The sequence below is a fragment of the Pseudovirgaria hyperparasitica genome (genome assembly GCF_010093815.1).
Source record: "Pseudovirgaria hyperparasitica strain CBS 121739 unplaced genomic scaffold EJ05scaffold_7, whole genome shotgun sequence".
In the NCBI taxonomy this organism is placed as follows: Eukaryota; Fungi; Ascomycota; class Dothideomycetes; order Acrospermales; family Acrospermaceae; genus Pseudovirgaria; species Pseudovirgaria hyperparasitica.
This window is the reverse complement of record NW_022985555.1, coordinates 356,422-378,649: the sequence shown is the minus strand read 5'-3', so window position 1 is coordinate 378,649 and position 22,228 is coordinate 356,422. Positions and strand designations below refer to the sequence as shown.

At 48.9% G+C, this 22,228-nt stretch overlaps 10 protein-coding genes across 10 annotated transcripts; 5 read left to right on the top strand and 5 right to left on the bottom strand.

Annotated features, from left to right (window-relative positions):
• Positions 1 to 45: 45 nt before the first annotated feature.
• Positions 46 to 1,579, top strand: EJ05DRAFT_475749 (ribosomal protein L22). Its single transcript, XM_033743880.1, has 3 exons — positions 46 to 147; positions 197 to 1,132; positions 1,192 to 1,579. The coding sequence occupies exons 2-3, from the start codon at positions 424 to 426 to the stop codon at positions 1,329 to 1,331; spliced, it is 849 nt and encodes a 282-aa protein (XP_033600888.1). The 5' UTR covers positions 46 to 147; positions 197 to 423; the 3' UTR covers positions 1,332 to 1,579.
• Positions 1,559 to 3,260, bottom strand: EJ05DRAFT_510364 (WD40 repeat-like protein; the record flags this gene model as incomplete). Its single annotated transcript, XM_033748168.1, has 2 exons — positions 1,559 to 1,903; positions 1,977 to 3,260. 2 exons carry the CDS (start codon positions 3,258 to 3,260, stop codon positions 1,559 to 1,561), a joined length of 1,629 nt encoding a protein of 542 aa, XP_033600887.1.
• A 398-nt stretch (positions 3,261 to 3,658) lies between these two features.
• On the top strand, positions 3,659 to 5,142 carry EJ05DRAFT_475747 (zf-U1-domain-containing protein). Its single transcript, XM_033743879.1, has 6 exons — positions 3,659 to 3,740; positions 3,791 to 3,796; positions 3,861 to 3,964; positions 4,019 to 4,178; positions 4,232 to 4,279; positions 4,464 to 5,142. Exons 1-6 carry the CDS (start codon positions 3,731 to 3,733, stop codon positions 4,817 to 4,819), a joined length of 684 nt encoding a protein of 227 aa, XP_033600886.1. The 5' UTR covers positions 3,659 to 3,730; the 3' UTR covers positions 4,820 to 5,142.
• Positions 5,143 to 5,453: 311 nt separating this feature from the next.
• On the top strand, positions 5,454 to 6,442 carry EJ05DRAFT_438715 (phytanoyl-CoA dioxygenase; the record flags this gene model as incomplete). Its single annotated transcript, XM_033741844.1, has 2 exons — positions 5,454 to 5,718; positions 5,787 to 6,442. The coding sequence occupies 2 exons, from the start codon at positions 5,454 to 5,456 to the stop codon at positions 6,440 to 6,442; spliced, it is 921 nt and encodes a 306-aa protein (XP_033600885.1).
• Positions 6,443 to 6,522: 80 nt separating this feature from the next.
• On the bottom strand, positions 6,523 to 7,087 carry EJ05DRAFT_499956 (uncharacterized protein; the record flags this gene model as incomplete). The annotated part of the gene is made up of 2 exons (XM_033746923.1): positions 6,523 to 6,587; positions 6,649 to 7,087. The coding sequence occupies 2 exons, from the start codon at positions 7,085 to 7,087 to the stop codon at positions 6,523 to 6,525; spliced, it is 504 nt and encodes a 167-aa protein (XP_033600884.1).
• Positions 7,088 to 7,532: 445 nt separating this feature from the next.
• EJ05DRAFT_492754 (uncharacterized protein) lies at positions 7,533 to 8,730 on the bottom strand (the record flags this gene model as incomplete). Its single annotated transcript, XM_033746054.1, has 3 exons — positions 7,533 to 8,111; positions 8,165 to 8,495; positions 8,546 to 8,730. 3 exons carry the CDS (start codon positions 8,728 to 8,730, stop codon positions 7,533 to 7,535), a joined length of 1,095 nt encoding a protein of 364 aa, XP_033600883.1.
• Positions 8,731 to 11,310: 2,580 nt separating this feature from the next.
• On the bottom strand, positions 11,311 to 14,756 carry EJ05DRAFT_485561 (uncharacterized protein; the record flags this gene model as incomplete). Its single annotated transcript, XM_033745459.1, has 5 exons — positions 11,311 to 11,445; positions 11,572 to 11,581; positions 11,613 to 11,722; positions 11,787 to 14,391; positions 14,689 to 14,756. The coding sequence occupies 5 exons, from the start codon at positions 14,754 to 14,756 to the stop codon at positions 11,311 to 11,313; spliced, it is 2,928 nt and encodes a 975-aa protein (XP_033600882.1).
• Positions 14,757 to 15,504: 748 nt separating this feature from the next.
• Positions 15,505 to 16,725, top strand: EJ05DRAFT_475744 (NAD(P)-binding protein). The gene has a single exon (XM_033743878.1). The coding sequence runs from the start codon at positions 15,700 to 15,702 to the stop codon at positions 16,606 to 16,608; it is 909 nt and encodes a 302-aa protein (XP_033600881.1). The 5' UTR covers positions 15,505 to 15,699; the 3' UTR covers positions 16,609 to 16,725.
• Positions 16,726 to 16,871: 146 nt separating this feature from the next.
• On the top strand, positions 16,872 to 18,276 carry EJ05DRAFT_537804 (S-adenosyl-L-methionine-dependent methyltransferase). Its single transcript, XM_033749408.1, has 3 exons — positions 16,872 to 17,245; positions 17,304 to 17,942; positions 17,991 to 18,276. The coding sequence occupies exons 1-3, from the start codon at positions 17,162 to 17,164 to the stop codon at positions 18,018 to 18,020; spliced, it is 753 nt and encodes a 250-aa protein (XP_033600880.1). The 5' UTR covers positions 16,872 to 17,161; the 3' UTR covers positions 18,021 to 18,276.
• A 1,087-nt stretch (positions 18,277 to 19,363) lies between these two features.
• On the bottom strand, positions 19,364 to 21,934 carry EJ05DRAFT_492763 (HET-domain-containing protein; the record flags this gene model as incomplete). Its single annotated transcript, XM_033746055.1, has 6 exons — positions 19,364 to 19,426; positions 19,469 to 19,507; positions 19,550 to 19,561; positions 19,834 to 21,789; positions 21,820 to 21,839; positions 21,922 to 21,934. The coding sequence occupies 6 exons, from the start codon at positions 21,932 to 21,934 to the stop codon at positions 19,364 to 19,366; spliced, it is 2,103 nt and encodes a 700-aa protein (XP_033600879.1).
• Positions 21,935 to 22,228: the final 294 nt, after the last annotated feature.

The window sequence follows — 22,228 nt, the reverse complement described above, 5'->3', positions numbered from 1 at the left end:
GATGCTCGAAAAGTCCGACCCCCGAGAACTTCGACATCTGACACAACATCACCGCATCTCGATTCTAGAGCTTCCAAGCTCTGGCATCGATTGCTGCATTTCTTAAAATGAGTGTACGAACGCAGTCGCGGCGGCTGACACGTCCAGGTCAGTATGCGACTCTCTCAACAGCTCCAAACACTTACCAATGTCGCAGTCACCGCGCTCATCAATCCCCATAGCCATACTTTCATACTCCCAATCCGATCTGTGACACAAATCCGCTCTGCCTCCTCCGGATCAAAGGCCACGCCCAAGACAAAAACCGACACTCAGCCAACGAATAAGAGTACAACGGATACCAACCGCTTCACCAATCCATACCTCGAAGCCTACGAACGCTCAAAAGCCGAAGACAAAAATATTGACCTCAGCAGAGACTCGATGCCTAGCAGCCCAGCAAGCTTCTTACCTCAGGGCTCTGTTTGGGACGCCGAGTTTCGCCCTCCGAAGGCCCAATATCTAGTCGACCCGGACATCAGTCCTGAAGAGCAACTTCGAGGCACGGTCAAGTATGAACAAATTCAACCACCGAGTGACAACACCGATTCCATCCCGGTTCCTATTGAGATCAAAGACCGGAGATGGAGCAACATGGCCTTAAAATTAGATCCACGGCCGCTCAAACGTCAACTGTATCAGCGCAAGAGAATAACTCGCGCTGTACAGTCAAAATGGAGCATGACACGCAAGGAGATCCTGAACATGACTGAACGCAAAGTGGTTCAAAGGAGCGCTAATCTTTCCACGAGCACCAAGAAATTGATGTTGCTAGCCCGGCAGGTCGCCGGCAAGACGCTCGAGGAGGCCGAAGCGCAGATGAGGTTTAGCAAGAAGCGCTACGCTCTGAGCCTACGCCTGCTTTTAGAACAGGTGAGAAATCGAGCAGTTATAGAATCTGGTATGGGGTTGGGCACAGATCTCCCGAAAGGGCAGGAGAAGCATATCGTATTGAAGGACGGAAGGAAGCACAAGGTTAAAAACGAAACGGGACTTTATCTTGATCAGGCATGGGTTGAGAAAGGCCAGCATATGAAAGATGTGGAGTTTCGTGCTAAAGGAAAGGTTAACAGGATTCTGCATCGACAATCTCGTAAGTTTGATACAGAGCCCGTACCTACTTTGCGGGAAAGTAGCTAATGTTGATTGCAGGTGTTGTATTGCAGTTGAAGGAAGAAAAGACCCGCATACGAGAACACAATGAGCGCGAGGCAAAGCGTGCCCAGAGGAAACCCTGGACACAACTCCCAGACCGGCCCGTCACATTCCAACATCAGCACTGCCTGTGGTGACGATTTCTTGTACATACTTCTAGTGGCATTGCCACATGTATCATACACTTGGTCGATGGACATACGTCAGCTGTACCCAGAATATCAAGAGTCTTACGGTATAAGTATAGCCTGTACAAGATGCCTGTATCTAATAATCCAACAGGACGGCCACAATAGCCATGCTGCCTGAAAATAGACGCCTCCGCTATGCATTGTAAAAATAGATTCTTCTCATAGCCTACCCTTCAATCTCGATTCTCTGCCCCTACCATTAACAAGTCCACCATTCCCGTGATACTACAAGCCCACTGCGCAATCTCAAAGTTCAACCGAACAGCATCATGCAAGTCTTTTACCAGCTTGTCAATCTCCGGGCTCAGCCCCATATGCGGTCCATAGATATCTAGCAATACCATAGCTACGTCTGTGGTGAGCTTAACAAACCGCGGATCGCTGATCGTCTTGCGAAGGAAGACCAGGATGGGCTGTAGTGAAACTTCATCGCGATTCTGTAGAGCAGCACGGAGCGCGGAACGGTGGCGGAGGGTGGTAAGGAGTGTCATGCAGTCTTGGCGTTTAAAGTTGAGCGTCTGTTCATCATTTTACATATCAGCCTCAAGATGGCAAGTATGCATAAGAAGAAAAGGATAGGGCCAAACGTACCGGGTCGAGCACATAGTCCAACGCCTCCTCGAACTGCCCTTTTCGCAACGCATGCTCCCACTTCGTCGCCCCCCTCAGCCTCCCTCGGTTCGGCCCTTCAACCACGATATCCACTCCCTCACCTGTGAAGTCTTTCCCACGTAGCCTCTTCTTCATCATGCTCGTTAGTGGCTTGCCCTTTTTCCTATCGTATTCCTCTATCCGTCCGGCGGCTAAGGCATCCATCTCGCGTTCTCGCTCGCGCTGTTGGAGTTTCTGCTGTGCGGACAGACGTGTGCGGATACTAACAAGACCTGTGGATGTGCCGACGGCTATGTGTTTGTCTTCTTGCTTTGCGCCGGAGCTGATAACGTCGAGGGATAAGATGGGATTAGGGTATTTGAAGCCCGCCACGACATTCCACGCCGCGGTCTCGAACACTTTTATGTGCCCATCCAGACCACCCGTTAGCAGACGAGTGCCCCTGGACGCAAGTGCCATAGTCGTAACAGTTTTCTGGTGATTCTTGAGCTGCGTGATTGGCCGCGCGCCGATAACATCTAGGACAGAAACAGTGTTCCCGGCGGCAGCGAGCAGCGTCGTGCCAGATGGGAGTGGAAGAACGGATTCGACGGCTGCCGCGTGCTTGAACGTCATTACTGCTTTCCCTGTCGTTCGCGGGTCCCACAGACGGACTGTGGTATCGTAGCTGCCGCTGACGAGTAGCCGGTCGGTTTGGCCGGGCATAAAGGTCCCGCAGCGGACGTAGTCGGTGTGGCCGTAGAACTTATGGGTGCTATCATCGCTGGGAAGATCCCACAGGCGGACGGTTTGGTCGTCGCTTGTGCTCATTGCTGTGGTGAGGTCGCGCGGATGCCATTGCGTGCACCATACGGGTTGTTTGTGCTCTTTGAATTGTTTCAAGATAGCTCTTGAGTTTACATCGAAGGCCTGGACAACACCATTGTTCCCGCCAGCAAGCAGTATCCTGCCATCGCGACGTACTGTCCCGCTGTATGCAATGTCTTCTGGATTAAATCTCGTTATGGTCTTTAACAGCTTCCTTGTCCGGGATGAGAATATCTGTATACGTTGACCGGCGGTGACTGCAAAGACCTCAGGTGTCGGGGACACCAGAGAATTGGAAGAAGGCGGGGGATGTGAAATATAGGTAACGTGTTGAGAATTTGGCGAGGGTAATTGTAGCTGCGACGAAAAAGATTTCCAATAGCGCTCCTCGGCTGTGATTGATGAGATCCGCTTAGCACCGCGGACGGGCTCCAGTCGTGTCACGTCTGTCGCCATCGCTGCGACGTGGAGATATTGGCGTTACTCGTCGTCGCAGGACTATTAGGTAGTATGTTGATATGCCACACCAAGAGTTCTTCTAGATTTTTTTGTGGGGCTTTGCTCTCCAGAGTCCCCCAGTGCTTGGCCCGCCACTTTCGCACGCGACTCTTGTTTTCGTCTCCTGTCCAGGTGGTTCGTGTAAGGTATAGCTATAAGAACAATGCTAGGATTCACAGCAGTATATTGAATCATAAAAAGCTCACCCCGCTTTACAATATACCACAATTGAGTATTTCGAGGCGGAGAAGCATGAAAGCAAAAAAAACATGCGTCCACGTCAAGTAGCCGGCGCTCCGAAGTTGTGCCGAAACTGATAGCTTTCGTACCGACGCGACTTTAGGTTGAGGTTTCATTGACTGTCGACAACACAATACCTATCCGAGGAAGGGTCGCAAAACGCTCAAAAGCTTTACAATCTGATCAAGATGCCGAAATATAAGTCACACCACCTTCCTACACCGCGCGCCTAGCTAACTATTCCTTACTCTTCTGTAGGGTCACCTCCGCCTCATCTCCGCACCACGCGCCGAAGCCATGAATGCTGACAGACAGAAGGTGACTATTGCGATGTCTACCTCACACATGACTCTATGAGTGTACGAAAAGCGCACAACAGTGGAAGGAATCACCTCCGCAATGTCGTCGACTATTATCAACGAGCGTCCCCCAATAGAGCTGAGATGTTGGAGCAGGCAGCTAACAGCTTTACAGAGATTGGACACGAAAAAGCGCAGAGTGTCATAGACTCGATCACAAACTCATACGCGGCCGCTGGTCAAGAGGCACAAAATCCAATGCTACAACAACCTGTTGGACCCATGGCCGGGCCTCCTGGTGGTTTCGGTGCACCCCCGTTCCCATTCCCACCCCCAGGTATGTCTTGACGTGTGTGTCTCTTAATCTGCACCTCCTAAATTCTGTTCTAGGAGGTCGAGGTATGCCACCGCCGTTTCCAATGCCAGGCCCTGGAGGACGTGAGTTCAATGTTCCATTCAGCAATTTCAACCAGTTCCACGATACCTATCACCAATATAATGAGCCCATGAGATCTGCAAATAGACCTCCCAGAGACACATGGGGTAGTTATCACATCCATCCATGACCTTCCATATTCTTATACGTTCGATTCCTATGAGGTACTTGCTGATCAATTCTTAGCTGGGGGACGTGGTATGCCGTTCCCTTTTCCGCCGCCAAACATGCCTCCTGGTCCGAATGGGGGCCCACCTCCTGGCCCAGGTCCGAACGGTATGCCTTTCCCGCCTCCTTTCCCTCCTGGTGCTATGAACGGTCCAGGCGGATCACCACCCCAGGGGATGCCATTTCCGCCACCGAATGGCTTCCCGCCGCCAGCCTTCTTCCCTCCAAACATGGGACCCGGAGGACCTGGCATGAGTCAATCCCCAGGCGCACCACCTGGTGGCATGCCATTCGGTATGCCTCCTCACGGCGGGCCGACGCCGCCTGGAGGTCAATTTGGTGGTCCTCCTGGGCCACCTTTCAAGCGCGAGTAGTCAATACGTTAGAGATTCGAAGGAAGATGTACCATCACGCATTGGAGTTTTGAAAAGCACGGGCGGCGAAAGGCGTTAGGATAGATGTATGAAAAGACATCAATCGCATACAATTGCGTTTGCGGAGGTGTATTCTAATTGAAGAAGTCAGGTACAATCACGATACATTGACACCCATGGGAAGGAATCCTGCGCTTCTCAATGAACTGGTTTTGCGCAACCAGCAGCCGATACTCCAAAAATTTCTAACGCAAAACGATGTAGAGGCAGAACTAGCAACTGAGAAAGTCATTTTTGTGCAATATTACAGTCTTTAAGCAGCAGATCCTTGTAATCCAAGAGCCGATTGCCCGGTTCTCGTGGATGGCACACTTTCAGGACCATGTTATGACATTGAACAGTTCTTGACGAATCTTTATCAGCCAGCGCTATTGCGTGCAGATTATCACAATCTTTCACTCTGCTTGAAGTAGATTTACTCTGTCTCCTATCAATGATCCCGAGCATGTGGGGCTTTTCGAGCTCCCGAGCTGGCGGATGATACCAAATGCGCCCCCGCAAACCTACCTCTGCCTACACCTCGCATCTTGGACGCAAGAGCTCGCGCTCCTCGCTATACCGTCAATCCCTCAGTATGGTTGTAAATGATGACGCTTATGGTCTCACGTCAGAGCAGCTTAAAACATGGGACACCAACGGCTACCTCATCATCCCCGACGCACTCGACCAAAGCACTGTATCTGCACTTCTCCAAGAGACATATACGATGCTCGATGAGTTCAGTCTAGACGAGCACCCAATGACAAAGTTCTCCACCGGTGGCGACGACGGTGAGGATCATGTTGGCGACAAGTACTTCCTCGAAAGTGGCGATAAAGTGCGCTTCTTTTTCGAAGAAGGTATCTACATCTATCCTCTATCGCAAATTCCAAGGTCCAATACACCATCTCTAACATACAACCTATAGACGCATTCGACGCCTCAGGTACCCTCCTCAAGCCGAAGCACCGCGCTATCAATAAAATCGGACATTATCTACACGCTCTGTCACCATCCTTCCGCGCCGCCTCTATCTCGACCCAAAACGCCGCCATCGCAAGAAATCTGGGTTTCAAGGACCCGCGCGTCCTACAGAGTATGGTCATCTGCAAACAACCAGAGATCGGTGGCGCCGTACCACCGCATCAGGACAGCACATTTCTCTTCACAAACCCGCCTAGCGCCGTAGGATTCTGGTATGCGCTCGAGGATGCGACGGTGCAGAACGGGTGTCTGAGCTTTGCGAGTGGGAGTCATAAGCGGGAGCCGGTGCGGAAGAGGTTCGTGCGAAAGCCTGGTGATAATGGGACGACGTTTGTGGATAATTCGTGGGAGAAGTTTCCTCAAGGTCTGAGCCGGACAGAGGAGGGCGAGGGTAGAGAGGAGGAGTATACGATGGGCGAGGTCAAAGCGGGCAGTCTAGTGTTGATCCATGGGAATCTGCTGCATAAGAGCGAGCGGAACACCAGTGGGAAGAGTCGCATTATATATACGTTCCATGTGATCGAGGGTGAGAAGACGTATGATGCGCAGAACTGGCTGCAACCGCCCGAGGAGGGCTTTACGCGGCTGATTGCTGCGTAGCATCATCTTCACATCCGCTCTTCAGTTCCCAGACTGTATGACATACCGTTGTAGATAGACATGATCGGTCGTCATAATTTTCAGCTCTTAGACAATACGCAAAGCGCAATCCCACCACCAACAAGACCCATGCCCACCAATGTGTCTGCCACATATCAGCCCTTCTTGCTCCGTGGAACAATTCCCGACCCATCGGATGAACTCACCTGCACCGATCTTCCTCCCTTCAACCCACCACTCACCCACAACCGTCCACAGGAACGCCGCACTATTCACAATCGGCACCGTCAAGCTCAACTCCGCCTCTCCGATCAAAAGAAAGAACCACACACTTCCGGTTACGTTCAGTAACAGCGGAATAGCATAGCCCGGCCTACGGAGTAGATCGTTGACTGCGAAGCACGCTGTGTATACAGTGCGTTTGACTGAAGGCTGGGATGCGAGCCAAGGTCGAGATGGCGGAGTATAGTCTTTAGCGGAGCGCCGCATGAATGGTGTTGTGAAACCCCAACAGAGGCCGACGAGGAGGAAGGAGATAATATAGCGGATTGTAGAGGGCGGGGGAGGGTGAGAGTGGTCTGTGAGGGTCATTATGTCTGCAGCTGTGCGATTGAAGTTGGTGTGGACTGTAGAGTGAGAGCTCATGGTGCGGAGGAGACGCGGAGGAGTGAACGCGTACGTGGTCCGTGTGTGTGTTTTGCCGTTCTGAGACTAGACTGGAAGTTCGGTCGTTTACATCATTGCCCGTCTGGCTCTTTCATTTCCCAATAAACAAACAAGCTCTGCGCATCGATAATACTCGGTGTCGAGCATAATCACAGCGACTCTCAGATGTAGAACTGAGTCCAATTCTGTTCGACACCACGAACGCATCGCTCTCATCAACTGTTTAATGGAAAATCAGAAGAACGTTGCGTGTTTGTGAGTCATCTCGATAAAGATTTGTTTTTATAATATATATATCTACAGGAGAAAGTATCCAAAATAAGCCACTTTTGGTAGTACGAATTGAACTTGAGCACCCCTACTCAATCCAGAGCAAATCCGTGTCAGAAGAAGCTGTGTCAAGCAAGACAAAAGATTGGTCAATTCAAGCTTGAACGCACTGCGAGTAGTAGGGGTTTTGCACCTTACACACAAAGCCGTCTGCACAGGTAGTCGTGCCGATGTATCCAGAGCCACCGCAGCGACCGTATTTTGCAACAGCCACTCCCGTATCAGGAGCCGATGAAGGGGACGTGCAATAAGTCCTGCTCACATAAGAAGTCACGAACGTCGTAGGAACTGTGCTTGGGGTCGGCTTGGGAGTTTGTGTTGTCGGACCTGAGCTCGGCTCAGGGGCTGAAACAGAAGTAGGAACAGGTTCTATGACTGATGTAGCTGGCTCGTGTTCATCCTCATATGCTGATGATGGTACAGGAGTCTCGACGACTGAGGTCGGTACGGGTGTCTCCACAATTGATGTTGCGGGCGCAGGTGTCTCAACGGGAGTATCGGAGGGAGAGGTATCGCCGCCTGTATCCGAGCTAGCACCGTCCCACACAGCCGGGCCAGGAATAGTGTATGTTCCGGTAGGATAGGGCTGGCCTCCATTATTGTAGACGTTGAAGAGGATTCCGGGATCAGTGGCAGTATATGTTCCTGGAATGCTGACACCAGCAGGGAGGGTCTGCTTATATTAGCAAGTGAAGAAACTCGCGGTTTCTGGCTTGTGAGGCTTACTGTTACACCAGAAGAGGTAACCTCGATCTGAACACACTCCATGTAGAACTGAGCGCCCCCTTGGTTGTTAGCCTCGTGAAGCGCGATGATCTCAGGCCTAAGGAGGTACTGTCCAGCAGCGATATTGGGAACCGTGATCGAATGCTTGCCCTTGTTGGCAATTAAACGATCAACACCCCACTTCGTTCCGTCGTATCCATCCTCAGCAAGCTTCAGCCATACATCTCCTTCACCATTGGAGCTAGCGGGTGCAATGTAGGTCATGACAGGGCCGACGTGGGACTTGTCAATGATGTCGTCTGAGTCAGTTCGACCATTGTGATGCCACTCGCTAAGGCACAATTAGAAAGACTACTACCGATGTGAGGGCTTGTAACGTACAAAGTGATCTCGTCTCCAGACTTGACTTGAATAGACTTCGCGGTTGCAGCATTATTGACGTTGCAAGTCATAGATGCAGACGTAACATCCTTGATAGGATCGTTATTTGGGGGTGAGCGGATGTACGCATCCGCATCAGCCTTGTTCCCAAGGCCTTGATCCACGTCGTTCACCCAGACAGCCATCACCGTAGAATGTGCGTTGGCTATACCAGCAGCGGCCACCAGGGCCAAGATAGTCGAAAGTGTCTTCATGATGAACAATATTGAACGAATGTGGTAGGTACTGATGACCTGAGAAATGAATGGATTGAAGAGGAGAAAGAGTGATGCCACTTGATAGTGAAAATACCTGAAAGCTTACCGACGGCCATTTTGATTCTTATACGGTCCAAATATCTGGCGAGGTAGTACAAAGGGGTGGATGTGCCTGTCATTGTTGTGCCTTACTCGTGCTTCATCAAGCGCTACCACGACCCTGGACTATCGTCCATATCAAGCGTGCGAACCAGTGGCATAAAGTAGGTTCCACTGTGGCGGTATCATATCATGAACGCCTGGTAGGCGGAAACTACTAGACGGAAAAACTCCCGTCAGCTATGCTGTGTATAGTCCGAGATGATGAAGCTGGAGCGCTCAAAAGTGGGATCTTGATCTCGGTGGTGGCTTCAAGTGAAACTTGCTAGCCGCTTCTAGCTAAACGAGATGAACGATATTATCCACTGCGATTTCGAAACACCAAGGTTCGACGAAACAAAGGCGCCCGGCTTCAGGTAAGCATGGCCTGTGCACGACTTGAATTGACATCCTCCGTCATAAGTTGAAGGGGCAATAATAGTCGCAGACATCTGTATCAACATATATATTAAACGATGACTCGAGTCTCGACATGATCGATAAGTCATGGCGCAGTACACCTAACAACTGAATCTCTGTAGTGCAGGTAATGACATGCATAAATCATGATAGTGGCTTCGTTAACAACTCTAATAGGCCTTCCGCTGCTTGCAGACTGCAGTCATACATGATAATTTTAGTTTGCTTGACGCCTTTCTGATCAGTACCAGCTCACAGTGACACAGCATGCCTCGTGTAACCATGAATATATGTACATATTCTCGAGTGAAATCCCACCAGTCATTATACCTTCCTGTATGCTTTTTATGTTTTTAAGCTCGCCTCAACATCTTTGATCGCCAAGTGAACCTCAAAGGAACACATGTTTTGATCATAGTGTAATACATAGCATCTAGAACATATCTTGGCTCACTGAGATCAATGCTCGCCCACTCTGGCCGTCTTGAAGAGAGCGACTAGTAGAACGGTAGACCTTCACTATGATGGCGCTAGCCTAGACTGGTAATAGCACTAACGACAATTTAACCTAAATAAGAAGCTGTCTTAGCCAGTTATGCTAGGGACACGAGCCTTGCAAGGCCTTTAGCCAGTCTCGCATGGCTACCGTGGATGGTGAGAGAATAGTAGTAAATCATTTTAAACCGGACAGTTCGTAATAGGATGAAGCTACTCTTACTTATCACGCAAAGTTGCAGGTCCGGCCAAACACCACGGGATGCTTGAACTAGTAGCGCCTCTACTTTAATGAGAGGCCGTGATTATTTCTTAAAAGACAAGCAATTCGAAAGTAAGTCTCGCGTAGCCGCAGTACCCATGGTAGAATCTCTCGATGTAACCAACCTTTAGCCTGCTACATGAACTATGTTTCATCGGAGCCCTCAGGACTAGGGCAAGCAGCGTGCATCATCGCGTCTCCTGTGACGGGATTCCAACTCTGTAATGATACGTGTGGACAAAAATCCCCCCTGACGCCCTCTCTAGGTACTGCTGCTCTACTATGCTGATCAGCTAAAGCATAAACAAAGGTATCTGTAGAGAACATATCGCACTATGGCTCTGTCCTTGACCCAATATCAGTCTGCGGGACATATATAGGCATGATCTAATCGCGCTAGTCTGACATATACCTGGCTCCGTTTAAGTGTAATGAGCCTATAATTCTCTGAGTAAGCCAGTGTATACAAGAGCTACATGTCAGAGTACTGTAATTTCATTCTTCGATTCTTCTTATAACATTATACGAAAGAGGTAGACTGGCCATGACTCCTCCATATAGCATGTGTTGTAGACATTGACTCACATTCTCTATTTGTTTATGGATCCAGCAATAAGATCTATCCTACTTCCCTGCTTGCTATAACAGAATCGGCGACTCGAGATCAATCTCTTATAGAACCGGACGTCGTGCCCTCCATCATCGTGCGGTCGAAGAGGGTGGGAGCATACAATTGGCAATTATGGCCGGGCACCGCTCTGTGTTGCGAAAGCAGCACAATAACTGTCGCAAGATGGATGTAAAAAACCCTGTGAGCGAGACATATCACGCAAAGCGTACTCACTTTCACCAAAATCGTGTAGACTTTGAAATTGGCTACTGCGAGTTTGCGACTGGTCAAACGTGGGAAATGACTAGTGAGACGCGGACAATGGTCCCTTCATATTTTATGTCTTCATATTTTATGACTTCATGTTTTATGAAAAATGCTGCCCTGTAAGCTCCGCGATGCCGACAAGTAACAATCTCACCATCATACCAACAAACCGCCTCGACCCTACTGTCAAGTTCCACTCTGTTGACATCCATTTTTGTCTCAACCTCTATAGTGGCTCCTGCGTCCACATCCCCGCCTTTGACTTTCACAACAACTCCGGAGACCAGTTTGAGCGGACTAGCTGTTAAATCCACAGTCATGCCTTCGCAGCTCCTTTGGAAACCCCTTTGGAAACCCATTCGGAGAACTTCTTAGATATCAATTCAACTAGTTCGGGCGGACTGACTCCTGGAACGACATTCAAATCACCAGCAACTCCCTGGACAACTACCTGAGTGACCAGTTCAGATAAATCGACACCGAAAACGTCTGTTCAGCCAGTTTGTAACGCTATTGGCTCTACTACTAATAACTGGTCCAACTATTTCCTCGTGACCAATATGGACCGAAAACATACTTGCGCGTTACTTTGAAAGACATATAGGGCCGGCGGTTTACCTGTGGAATAACAGATTCGATGACCCGTTATGTGACACATATACCAGTCCACAGGTCCGAGTGGTGAACTTTGAAGAAAGAGTTGTGACAGTGAGACTCTCCAATGCTAACTGTCCTTGAAAGCAATTAGACCCGTATATATGTACGAAGGCTACATTACAGGCATCCAACTACATTCACATCAGCTTCGCTTTTGCTTTTCGTTCTGTAGTGCAGTCGACCACTCCTTCCGTCAGTTATAGTATTACTTCCACTGCTCCAGGTTTCCCCTGAACGCAGTTCCATCTCATCTCCATGGTTATTATCTGCTCTTGCAATCTTCCACCCATCTTTCCTTGGTACTAACCTAACCATAATGCCCCCTGCTACTTTCTCTAACACCCCAACGCGATTCGTCTGCACGCCTCTAGCGTCCAATTCTTGAAGCACCCCATGATCGAGACCGTGAAATAATACAGGCAATTCAGAAGCTTTGAAGTCATGGAACGATATGCTGTTACCCTCACGATCACTACCCTTCTCCCATGATTGCAGCAGTCGACCTTGTGCCACACGGCTCTGAATGAGGAAGCCAGCGGTGTATATAGCAAATAGACCCAGCAGTGCTGCAAAGTACGTAATCCACGGCCATTGGATGGCAATGCATGTCGCGCGCTCTGTGGCTATGCCAAAAGTCGGATCGTTGAACGATGCATTACCATTCGCACGAATGACGAGTGAGAGCGCATCTGATACGTTATTGAATAGTCCTTGGACATCTTCTAGTGTACCATTCCCGCTGCCTGCGTTATACACGGCTGTAAGTGACGATGGGCCTAAGCCTGAGCCTGAGCTTACGGACCGTAACGTCCCTGACAGTTCATTTTGCAGTTCCATTAGGATGTTCAGCATTACCGAGGGTGCCATGAGATAAATACATTGACGAGGTACAACGGAGATTGCACTTTCGGTCAGCTTATATCTCGAAGATGGGTCTGTCCATCCAGTACGATCATCGCCGATGACGGGCTCGAATAGGTCATCAGCACCACTAGGGATGGAGCTGAAATTGCGCGATATCCAGCCGCCTGCCGGTACACCAAGACTTGGTACACCTATATAGTCTGATGAGTCGAAAGTCACATTGTAAGCGAGCCAGCGTCCGGTTGAAGAAACAGGATACCCAAGACGCTGGAGCATGGTGAGGCGCGCTTGTCTATCATCGCCTTGGATACAGTCGAGGTCTGCGAGAACGAAGTCGTCGTAGCTATTCACTGGAATATCGTTTATATTCATGATTTGGGGTTCTGATACTGTTTCTGAGAAGCGTTGACCATCGACTTTAGCATAGTATGTGCGGACACAGGGCAAGATTGAGCATGTATGTGCCTTTGCATAATAGTCTTTGGAGGTGTGGACCGTGGTGTCGTCGTCGATTGGAAGAAAGTTCGGTTCGAATAAGCGAATCATCGATATGTTCCATAGGCTTGGTCCAGTTCTGTTGTACCATCGTGGATCGCGGTCCTCATAAGCAACAGCTGGTATGCTTTCCGCATCTAGATCCATGGCGAAGTCCGTCGGGGACTCAACGGGACCTCTTTCGAGATTCTGACTGCCTTCACCTCTATTGTATTTTCTAGCTTCATTTGTGATGGTGACTGTCAGATTAGTCCAATCACCTGGCAACACAAAGGTCGTGTTTTCTGTATACGTCCATTGGAGCCAGTCGGTCTCGCCATTAGTATCATTTTTGGCATTGATGATAGGGACTATGCGATCTGAGACATCGCTACAGAAAATGCACAATGCAACAGAAGAGCTTTCTGGGAATGTGCAGTTGCCCGTGGGACAATTATACTGTGCATTAGGCTTTGACTCCGCGAAGAGACCCTGGTACAGAGCGATCCGAACATCAACAGGCTTCACCCTGGGGTCCAGAGAGGCGCTATCGCCTTGATAAACCAGTGTCCGTGGTAGGGTCGCAACGCGATTCGTGCTCTTGTCACAACCTCGAACTTGCACGATCTGCTGGGTGAACGGGTCGATGATAAGCAGCAGAATCGTTATGACAGCTCCAATTGATGGAACCAAGTGCTTTATTTTCCAGCCAAAGTGCTGCAAAAAGCGAGCAGAGCCCCAGGGGCCTCGAGAGGCATCATCATATATGTCGAATGTAGAGAGGCGCTGAGGTGTCGCCAGCACGGTCCACTTGAGATGGCCCAGACTTTCGCCTATGACGAGACCAACCGAAGCTTTGATTATAGCAGAGAATACGGCGACCAAGGCGTTGATGGACAGTCCCAGAGGCCAGTCCGGTAGTGTCTTTCCATCGAACAAGAAGCCTGTGATGACAAGAGCGACGAATGACAAGACGACAAGGATGCCACAAAACAGTTCGTACCACCAGACTCTGATAGTGCTGGTCTTCTGCTTGGGTACTACATGCTGACTTTTGACTTCTTTCACTTCTTTGAAGGGAGATCTAGGAGTAACAGGAGTGTCCGGCGAGATCAGGTTCTCAGAAGATGGATGAAATGTTCCGACCGGAGATAATGGTAATGTGCTTGAACTATTAGTTCTGAACTCGTGTCTTACAAAAGATGGAAATGGGTAATATTGGCTGTCTTTCGCTCCTCTAGGCAGATCAGCCATCATGCCTGTCAAAGGGCCGAAGACGACCTTTCCGTCAGGGTGTGGCTGTGGTGTCGGCTCGAGACTGTCCTTGGCGCAATGTTCACAAAGCGCATAATCTTCGACGAACCTCTGGGGATATACGTTGCAGAAAGCTGAATCCTTCCCGCTGGGAAAGGATGGCACTTTATCTTAGAATACTATCGATAATCCTGAATGCAGTCTAGTAGTACCCTAGTAGCACGCATTAAGCATCCTTCGCGTATCTTATCCTTAGCATCTTACCTTTAGCCCCAGGGGCAGTAATTCTGCGGCGAATAAACGAAGACCATGCCAATAGATTGTGTTCTTATTGGTTCGCACCCTATTGCTCCTTTACGTCGGCCTCTCTTTTCCGTGGGTCGTTGTTTCATCATTATAATAAGTATAAGTAGGACTCATCCTATTCCCTCTCTTCAACACTTACTTTCTAGACTGTTGATTCAATAGGTTAATACTATCATCATGTGCTGGGCCGATCATGCAAGACACCATTTTCGACTGGGTCCATAACGTGTAAATACCTGATCGATCTCCTGCCAGACTCTTAGCGGATTTAAACCAACAACTTTCACCGTATTACTTTTGCTGAAAACCAACGCAGCATCCTTATAACCAGGTCTGGGATATTGCCTTGCTCACACCCTCCAGGCCTCTCGTGCATTTAGTAATCACGTCAAGCCGGAGCTAAAACCCATATGATACATGATCTTATTCGATGCGTTTACTGCATCCTCTAGTATATCTCACTGATAGTCTTCTGAGATCCACCAGAGCGTCGTAGCCGCTGTGTTCGAACCTTTTGCGAAGATCATCGCCATATAGGTGACTATTGGACATAACTCGGTAACTCATCAACCGGGATTATTGTCATCATCTAAACGCCATCAGATAAATATGCTACCACGAGATTGACTCTTGCGTATTAGATGATCCTCCCTCACGATGGTGTGAGCACTACTTTCGTGAAATATGGTGGATGGCCAAGACTAGTGGATTTCGTATCGGCAGGTGGTGATTTAGAGTAGTGAAGCCAATGTTAGGAGAGCGACAAGCAAAACGTGGTACTCGTTGACTCTTAAAACTCTGAGGAGACGGTCTTCGCGTAGCTCCAGGCTCTCTAGGGCTAAAACCAACGTACTTGCTTTTTTGGTCTAGCGCCTCGATAATCTCCGACTTGCCGACTATTTCGAACAACACCGACTTCTCGTGCGAAGATCGAACGAGTTTTCCTGTATTACCCACAATCATCAACACCTTTATTGGAACTGTATGCAGTTCATGCATGCGAAGTATAATATAGCTGGTAATGATGACGCTGTCGACTCAGGACTACAAAAGACCTCACTTGCCCGCAGTCATGGCCCGGAACATACAAGTCTCATCACACTTTTGATCTTACCTATATAGACAGATTTGTCGCTCCCTAGGTCTGAACATGTCTTCCCCTTTCGTAGCAGTCGCTGGCTCTACAGGCGGCCTCGGCCAGCTCATTGCCCAAGCTCTCCGAAAACGTGGCGTAGCCGTCAAAGGTCTTGTCCGACCAGGCATTAACGCATCTCGCACCGAAGCACTTCGTCAAGCCGGCGTCACTATCGCCCCGGTCGACCTTTCCGACCAAAAGGCTTTGACCAAGGAATTAAACGGAGCAACCTGCGTCGTATCCGCCCTCCAAGGTCTACGAGATGTCATAATCACTACGCAAGGAGCCCTCCTCGCCGCCGCTGTGGACGCCAAAGTCCCGCGCTTCATTCCGTCCGACTACTCGCTCGACTTCACAAAGACAAAGCCCGGCTCGAATCGAAACCTGGACATCCACCGTGAGTTCCACTCGCACTTGGACAAGTCTGGCATCGCATGGACGACGATTCTGAATGGCGCGTTTCTGGATCTGATGACCTCCGACATGTCGCCCGTGAATCACAAGAAGAGAACTGTCATGTATGCAGGCAGTGCTGATCAACCCATGGACTACACTACAATGGTTGATGTAGCCGCATACACTGCTGCTGCTGCCACGGACCCGAATCCGACGCCCAAGATTTTGCGTATCGCCGGTGCTGTGGCAAGTGCAAAGCAGATGGCTGCCATTGTGGGCGAAGTAGAGGGTGTCGAGTACAGTCCATCATCTATTGGGCCAGTCTGGCTAATGGAGCGCATGATTCCCGTCGTGCGCTTTTTCGGTGGTGAAAATGATGTTTTTCCTGCGTGGCAGGGAATGCAATATATGGCCAATATGGCTTCAGGAGCGGGAAAGCTGGATCCACTTGACAACGATCGCTACTCGGGATTGGAATGGACGAGCATAGCACATGTTATGCGTGAGGCAAAGGCCAAGAGGCCATGAAGAGAATCGTTTGACAGTGCCGTGCCGGGCTTAGTAGTGTTTTGGGTGCTATATATCTAGTATTTATCTCGAGATGACCTGACTTATTCCAGAGTAAACATGACTTTAAGATCTAACATCATTCTTGCACAAATAGCCTCCTTGAACCGTGATGACGACGAAGGTTGCCTAACAGTGTTAGGGAACGCATTTTATTCGGAGTTAAGTGCTTCTAGTGCGCCGGCGAGCAGCAACATTCGAACTCTGTATCTCCGGAACCCCACGCCACATCTATCGTTCTTACTCACGATATGAGTCTAGTCCCAACTCCGGCGTTGTCCATCAATTCAGCCCCCATATATACCTACTTAGGTAAACACCATGATGCTGGCCTTATTTTGCCCCACTAGCTGAGCTTATGCTCATTCTAGTCCTGACTATTTCTTCTCTTCTTCCCTCTAAGACCCTCACATAAACAGAACAGATCAGTCCTTAAAACTTGTCCATACTAATTGTAGCGCGATAGAGATTTTTATATTCACACAGATCAGACCGCTTAGGAAGATATAAAGTCATGTCGCTAAATCTCGCTCCTGAGATCATTGCCAAATACCCTTCGATCGGTAAAGCAAAATTCATAGATGGAAAGTACGTAGAAGTAAGTAATGTGATCCCAGTGCGCAGCTAGCACTATCATCTGCTCACAAACTGACCAGTCCAATGACGGCCGCGAAGAGGCCCTCCTCGCCTACCTTGAATCTCGCGCCCAGACAGAACCCCTCCAAAACAACCCTGCTCTGATCCTACAGGCCATGGACGACTTTGCTGCAAGCTCTGAATTCCTAATCAACATCGGCAGCGATAAGACACGCGTTCTCGACAACATCCTCGCACAGCATAAGCCAAAGATCCTGATTGAAGCCGGCGGCTACGTTGCGTACTCGGCCATCTTCTTCGCAGATCGCATACGGACTTATCATGGCGCAAAAGCACATGTGTGGAGTTTGGAGTACGAGCCGAAGTTTGCAGTCATCATGGAAAAAATCATCGAGATGGCGGGGCTAAGTGCTTATGTTACTGTCGTGGTGGGGTCTGCGGATGAGTCGATGAGGAAGCTGAAGAAGAGTGGTGAGATCGGGAGTGTTGATTTGTTGTTTTTGGATCATGTTGAGGGGCTCTATGAGCAGGACTTCAAGGTGGCCGTGGACGAGCTTGGACTGCTAGAGTCGGGAGGTATGGTTCTAGCGGATAATGTATTAGTGCCAGGAGCGCCGGAATATGTGAAGTTTGTGAGGGCGCGGAAAGATTTGAGGAGTGAGGGTGTGCCGGCGCTGATTGTACCAGGTGACATTCCAGTAGGTGTAGTCGCCTCCTTGAAAAGCACTGCGGACTAACTCAGACAGGACGAGATCGAATTGACTTTTATACATTAAATCAATGAGTGCTAGGTTACAAGTAACAGTATTGTATTTGGTAGTATTGACATAGTAGGCCATGATTCTTGCGTCAGTGAGATAACCTCGAAAAGTGGTTAACGACTCCAGCCTTGAGACATGATCTTCGAGTGAGACAAAGCAGTCTCTGCATAAGTTATGAGCACCTATGCCGTCCTCTAGAGGCTTCATAGATCTAAGTACTCCCTTGTTCTTCTGGGAATTCCTGCTCCTCCTCCAGCATCAACATTGACACGTGTTTCCGCAGTTGACGTACGGCAACAGAATCCCGCGTAAACACCCCATTGAGTAGTTCAAGACACAGTTCCATCCAGTCAGTCTTCTGTGGCTCTTCAGCGTTCTGTTCTGCACCCTTATCGAGCAGCAACTGGACGATCTGCTCCTGGCCATTCGTAAGGGCGATCAACGAAGTACCATAAGGCTTGATACAGTATATAAGTGAGGTATAGACCTTTGCACCGTACTTCAATAATGACCGGACGATCTTCTCGTCTCCACTTTTGCACGCCTCGTACAACGGAGGCGATAGGGTGTCATGTAGGTTTGGATTAGCCCCTTTGCCAAGTAATGTGTCTACAGCCTGTAGATTGCGGTGCCGGGAAGCTACCTCGAGTATACTACGTCCATTGGACAAGTAGATGTACCTTTGTGCAATTTGCAAGAGTTCAGATGCCTTGGAATCAGGAGGCGTTGTGAAATAGGTTCCAGGTAGACTATATCTTAACACACAGTTCACGTCAACACCCTCTTCGATAAGAGCATTGATGACCGCAGGGAGATTGAAAATTGCAGCTAGTGCTAGCGAAATCTCTCTCACAGAGCTCTGCTTGAGCTTTCTATTCACGACTAATGTGACCCTTTCTCGTGGCCATCTGATCCCTATATATGGAAGCAAGAAAGTGTTTTCGGGCTTATGCGTCTCGTAAGATTCAATCAATGCCTTTACGACTGCCTGGTTACGATCCAAGATAGAGAGCTGAAGATTGATCTCTATCGCAGGTAACATTGACGGGTGGTGTTCCTTACTGCAAATAGTGCGCACGATGTTTGCACAATTTCCCTCTACAGCCTGGAATAAAAGTTTTTCTGATGCTTCAACGGTGGGTACACCCTCGTATTTGTAAGCCAATTCAAAGAGGATTTCGTGGCCATATTCTACGAGATAGGAGTATAGCGTACGCGTGTGGGTGAAATGGAAGTCACGCCCAAAACCGTGAGTCCAATCCCCGTCGAAGAAATCATCTAGAATCGTGTTCCAGCGCTCATGTGAAATCCTTGTATTGATCAAATCCTGCATAAACAAGCGAACAACCTTTGCACTTTTATTCACCATGCCTGCGAACAAGGGAGGCCCATATCGCTCTCCGGTGTACATCAGGTATTGACTTGCGGTTGTGGAGCGTTCGATGAGATATGATAGGTCATACTCGGCAAAGATGTAGAGCATGCTCACATTCGGAGTGTACCTGCGGACCTCAAACTTCTCAAAGATGTTGTGTAGCATGCACCATTCTGTGAAGCTGAAGTCACGTATAAATGCGACCTGGTCAATGCCCCCCTCCGCTGCTCGATTGGCGTGGTAAAGTAAGTTGTTGGTCGCGTATTCGAGGAGTGGGAAATCGCTATTCAGTTCCTTGCGAAGATTTTGAGCCTCAGCCGAATTCGCCTTGAAACTATGAGTGCCGTTGACACGCGACGACCAATTCATTGTCATGATCAAGATATGACAGCAGACTTTGAGTTGCTCGTGGCTCTGGCTCTCGACATCTCCTGATAGCTGTGGCCATATGACCTTCAGAGCCTGGGTCTTTAAAAGGTAGTCTCGGACTGACTCATGGATGAATTGGACTACTGGAGACTTTGTTTTCGTGAGCTCAACCAAGCCTTTCGAAACGTCTAAGATGAACCGCTCCATTGTAGTGTCGGAAGCTTTACGCAAACTTGCGTTGAATTGACTAGTGGTCGATTGTATCGCGAAGTAAAGCTCAGCTAGTTTGAGAGGCCGTTTCGAAAACAACACCCACTGTAGGCAGAGAAGTAAGTACCCTTTACCATGTTCGTCACGTGTCAGCATATCGTGGAATAGTCCGTGGAGATCTTTTGGAGTGTTGCTGATTCGTTGTTCGATTTCTGCTTCACGGCCTCGGTCGTAGTCTTTGTTGAGCATATCTACTACTAGGACGATCCACATGAAGATACCTGAAGCTCTTTCCAGCAGCAACGCGCGCGCTTTTTCTGCTACATCAGCGTCATGTATTCTAAGTTTACTCTTCAAATATCTCTCAATGTCTTCTTGATGCCCCTCTTGCCCTTCAAAAATGAGATTGATAGCCGTATCAATCGTGATATGAGGGTAATGCCGACTTGCAAAGCAGATACGTAATTCCCCGTTTGCAGACCTCGCGTATTCACATAGCTCTTCGAAAAAGGACACCATGTCTCTTACGTCATCCACGTCGCACTCGTCGAGGGCGTCAACTAGACAGACGATGGTCGAGCCTTGTAAGCTTTGAACAGCTTCGATTAAGAGATTTTTCAATACTTCTGTAGTCCAATGATGGCTGGTCTCAATACTTCCCGCCAGAGGACCAAGACTGTCGAATATAGATTGAAGTGTAGGAATCTTATCAAGAAGTTGGACCAGCAGTGTTCGATAAGCTCCGTTCGTACTTTTCTCGAGATCACTGCCGCGGGCATTGAAGAAGAATGACAATAAAGCAGCCACTTTGATGTGTCTCCGCGCATAGACAAGCAAATATTTCATGAGAGTCGATTTTCCGGAACCCGGTTTGCCTTTGATCCATAGGATCCCACATGGCTTTGTGAAGTCTTGCCAGGAAACAAATTCAGTCTTATCAACGATCCATTTACACGTTTTAGAGTGCGGAGCCTTGATGTTCAATTGTCGAGCTTCAATCTGATCATACTTTAATGACTCCATAATTTTCGCAACTTGGTCATGATCAAGGCGCAGATGAGTTTCAACTTTGAGTCGCTTACGAACGGGAACTTCATGGTCGTCGTCGTTTGTATGTTTTCGTGATCCAGGTTCTTTCTCTCGTTGCGAAGCTTTATCAATCTCTTCCTCTAGGCGTAAGAAAGCTCGATCCCTTCCTTCCGAGTAAAGAGGATACATAGAAACATCAAAAATACCCATCAGACAGTATGCAGAATCCTCTGGCCGTTTAGTTTCTCGGTGCTCTGCCCAGGATCGTCGTTCCGTTACGGAAAATTGGTTTAGAGGTGTCGTGCCTCGGAGGGCTGAAAGCTGGATTCCCGTTCGCGCATTGACTTCGCGCTCCAGTGAAGATTTAGTTCCTAGTAGCGAGCCTTCTTTCGAGTAGAATTCGAGTGTCGTAGGAGCCAAGAGTTCTTGTAAGGTCCAGCCTCGCGAGAACCATCGACTTTTCTTAAAGGGCTCCCGCCACCATGTCTCCGAGACGACATTTGCATGGTCCGAGTCATCTTTACAGACGTCGGACAGATATACGTAGCATCGCGCAGCATTCCTGTACCACCGAAACATCGAGTTGAGTGCCTCAGACAGCTCTTGGCTACTGCTCTTATCGATACAACACGTGTCGATCCAACAGTAACGCAAGCCATGGCGGGCTGCCTGCTTGAACGAGAAATCGATCTTCTGGTAGCCATCTTTGCCTTGGTATGCCTGCTTTACAATATCCTCAAACGTGACCTCCTGGTCGTTGTCCGCAAGCCATGTGTGTGATAAAATGGCATATGCAGGAATCTGATCATCTTCGAATTTTCGGAGACGTACCTGTCCGTGGTCATCGCACTCTAGGAGGCGTATCATCCTCACGAGAGCGCATTTGGTTCAATGACGAGAAGTTCAGCGTTTGAGAGGTCGTCTGATGCTAACGAGGCTGTGCCATGGGACAAGCGGGGCATCAATCCATGTATGAATGCCTGAGGCATAGCATAGAGTGCATTACGCACAGCCAACTTCTTTGCCCATTTCTGTCAGCTCTATCACGTCTTCTTATTTGGTTGTAGACTCATTAGTCGTGAAAAGAGCGTTGTTAGAAATATTGGGCGTTTGTTTGCGTTATACGGCCGTCATATGCGAACATACGATGAGGCGTGAGACAAATGCGTCATAGTGCTATCCATGTCATCGTTAGCGAAGCCGCTCGCATTGCATACTACCTGATCTACTTCATGAAAAA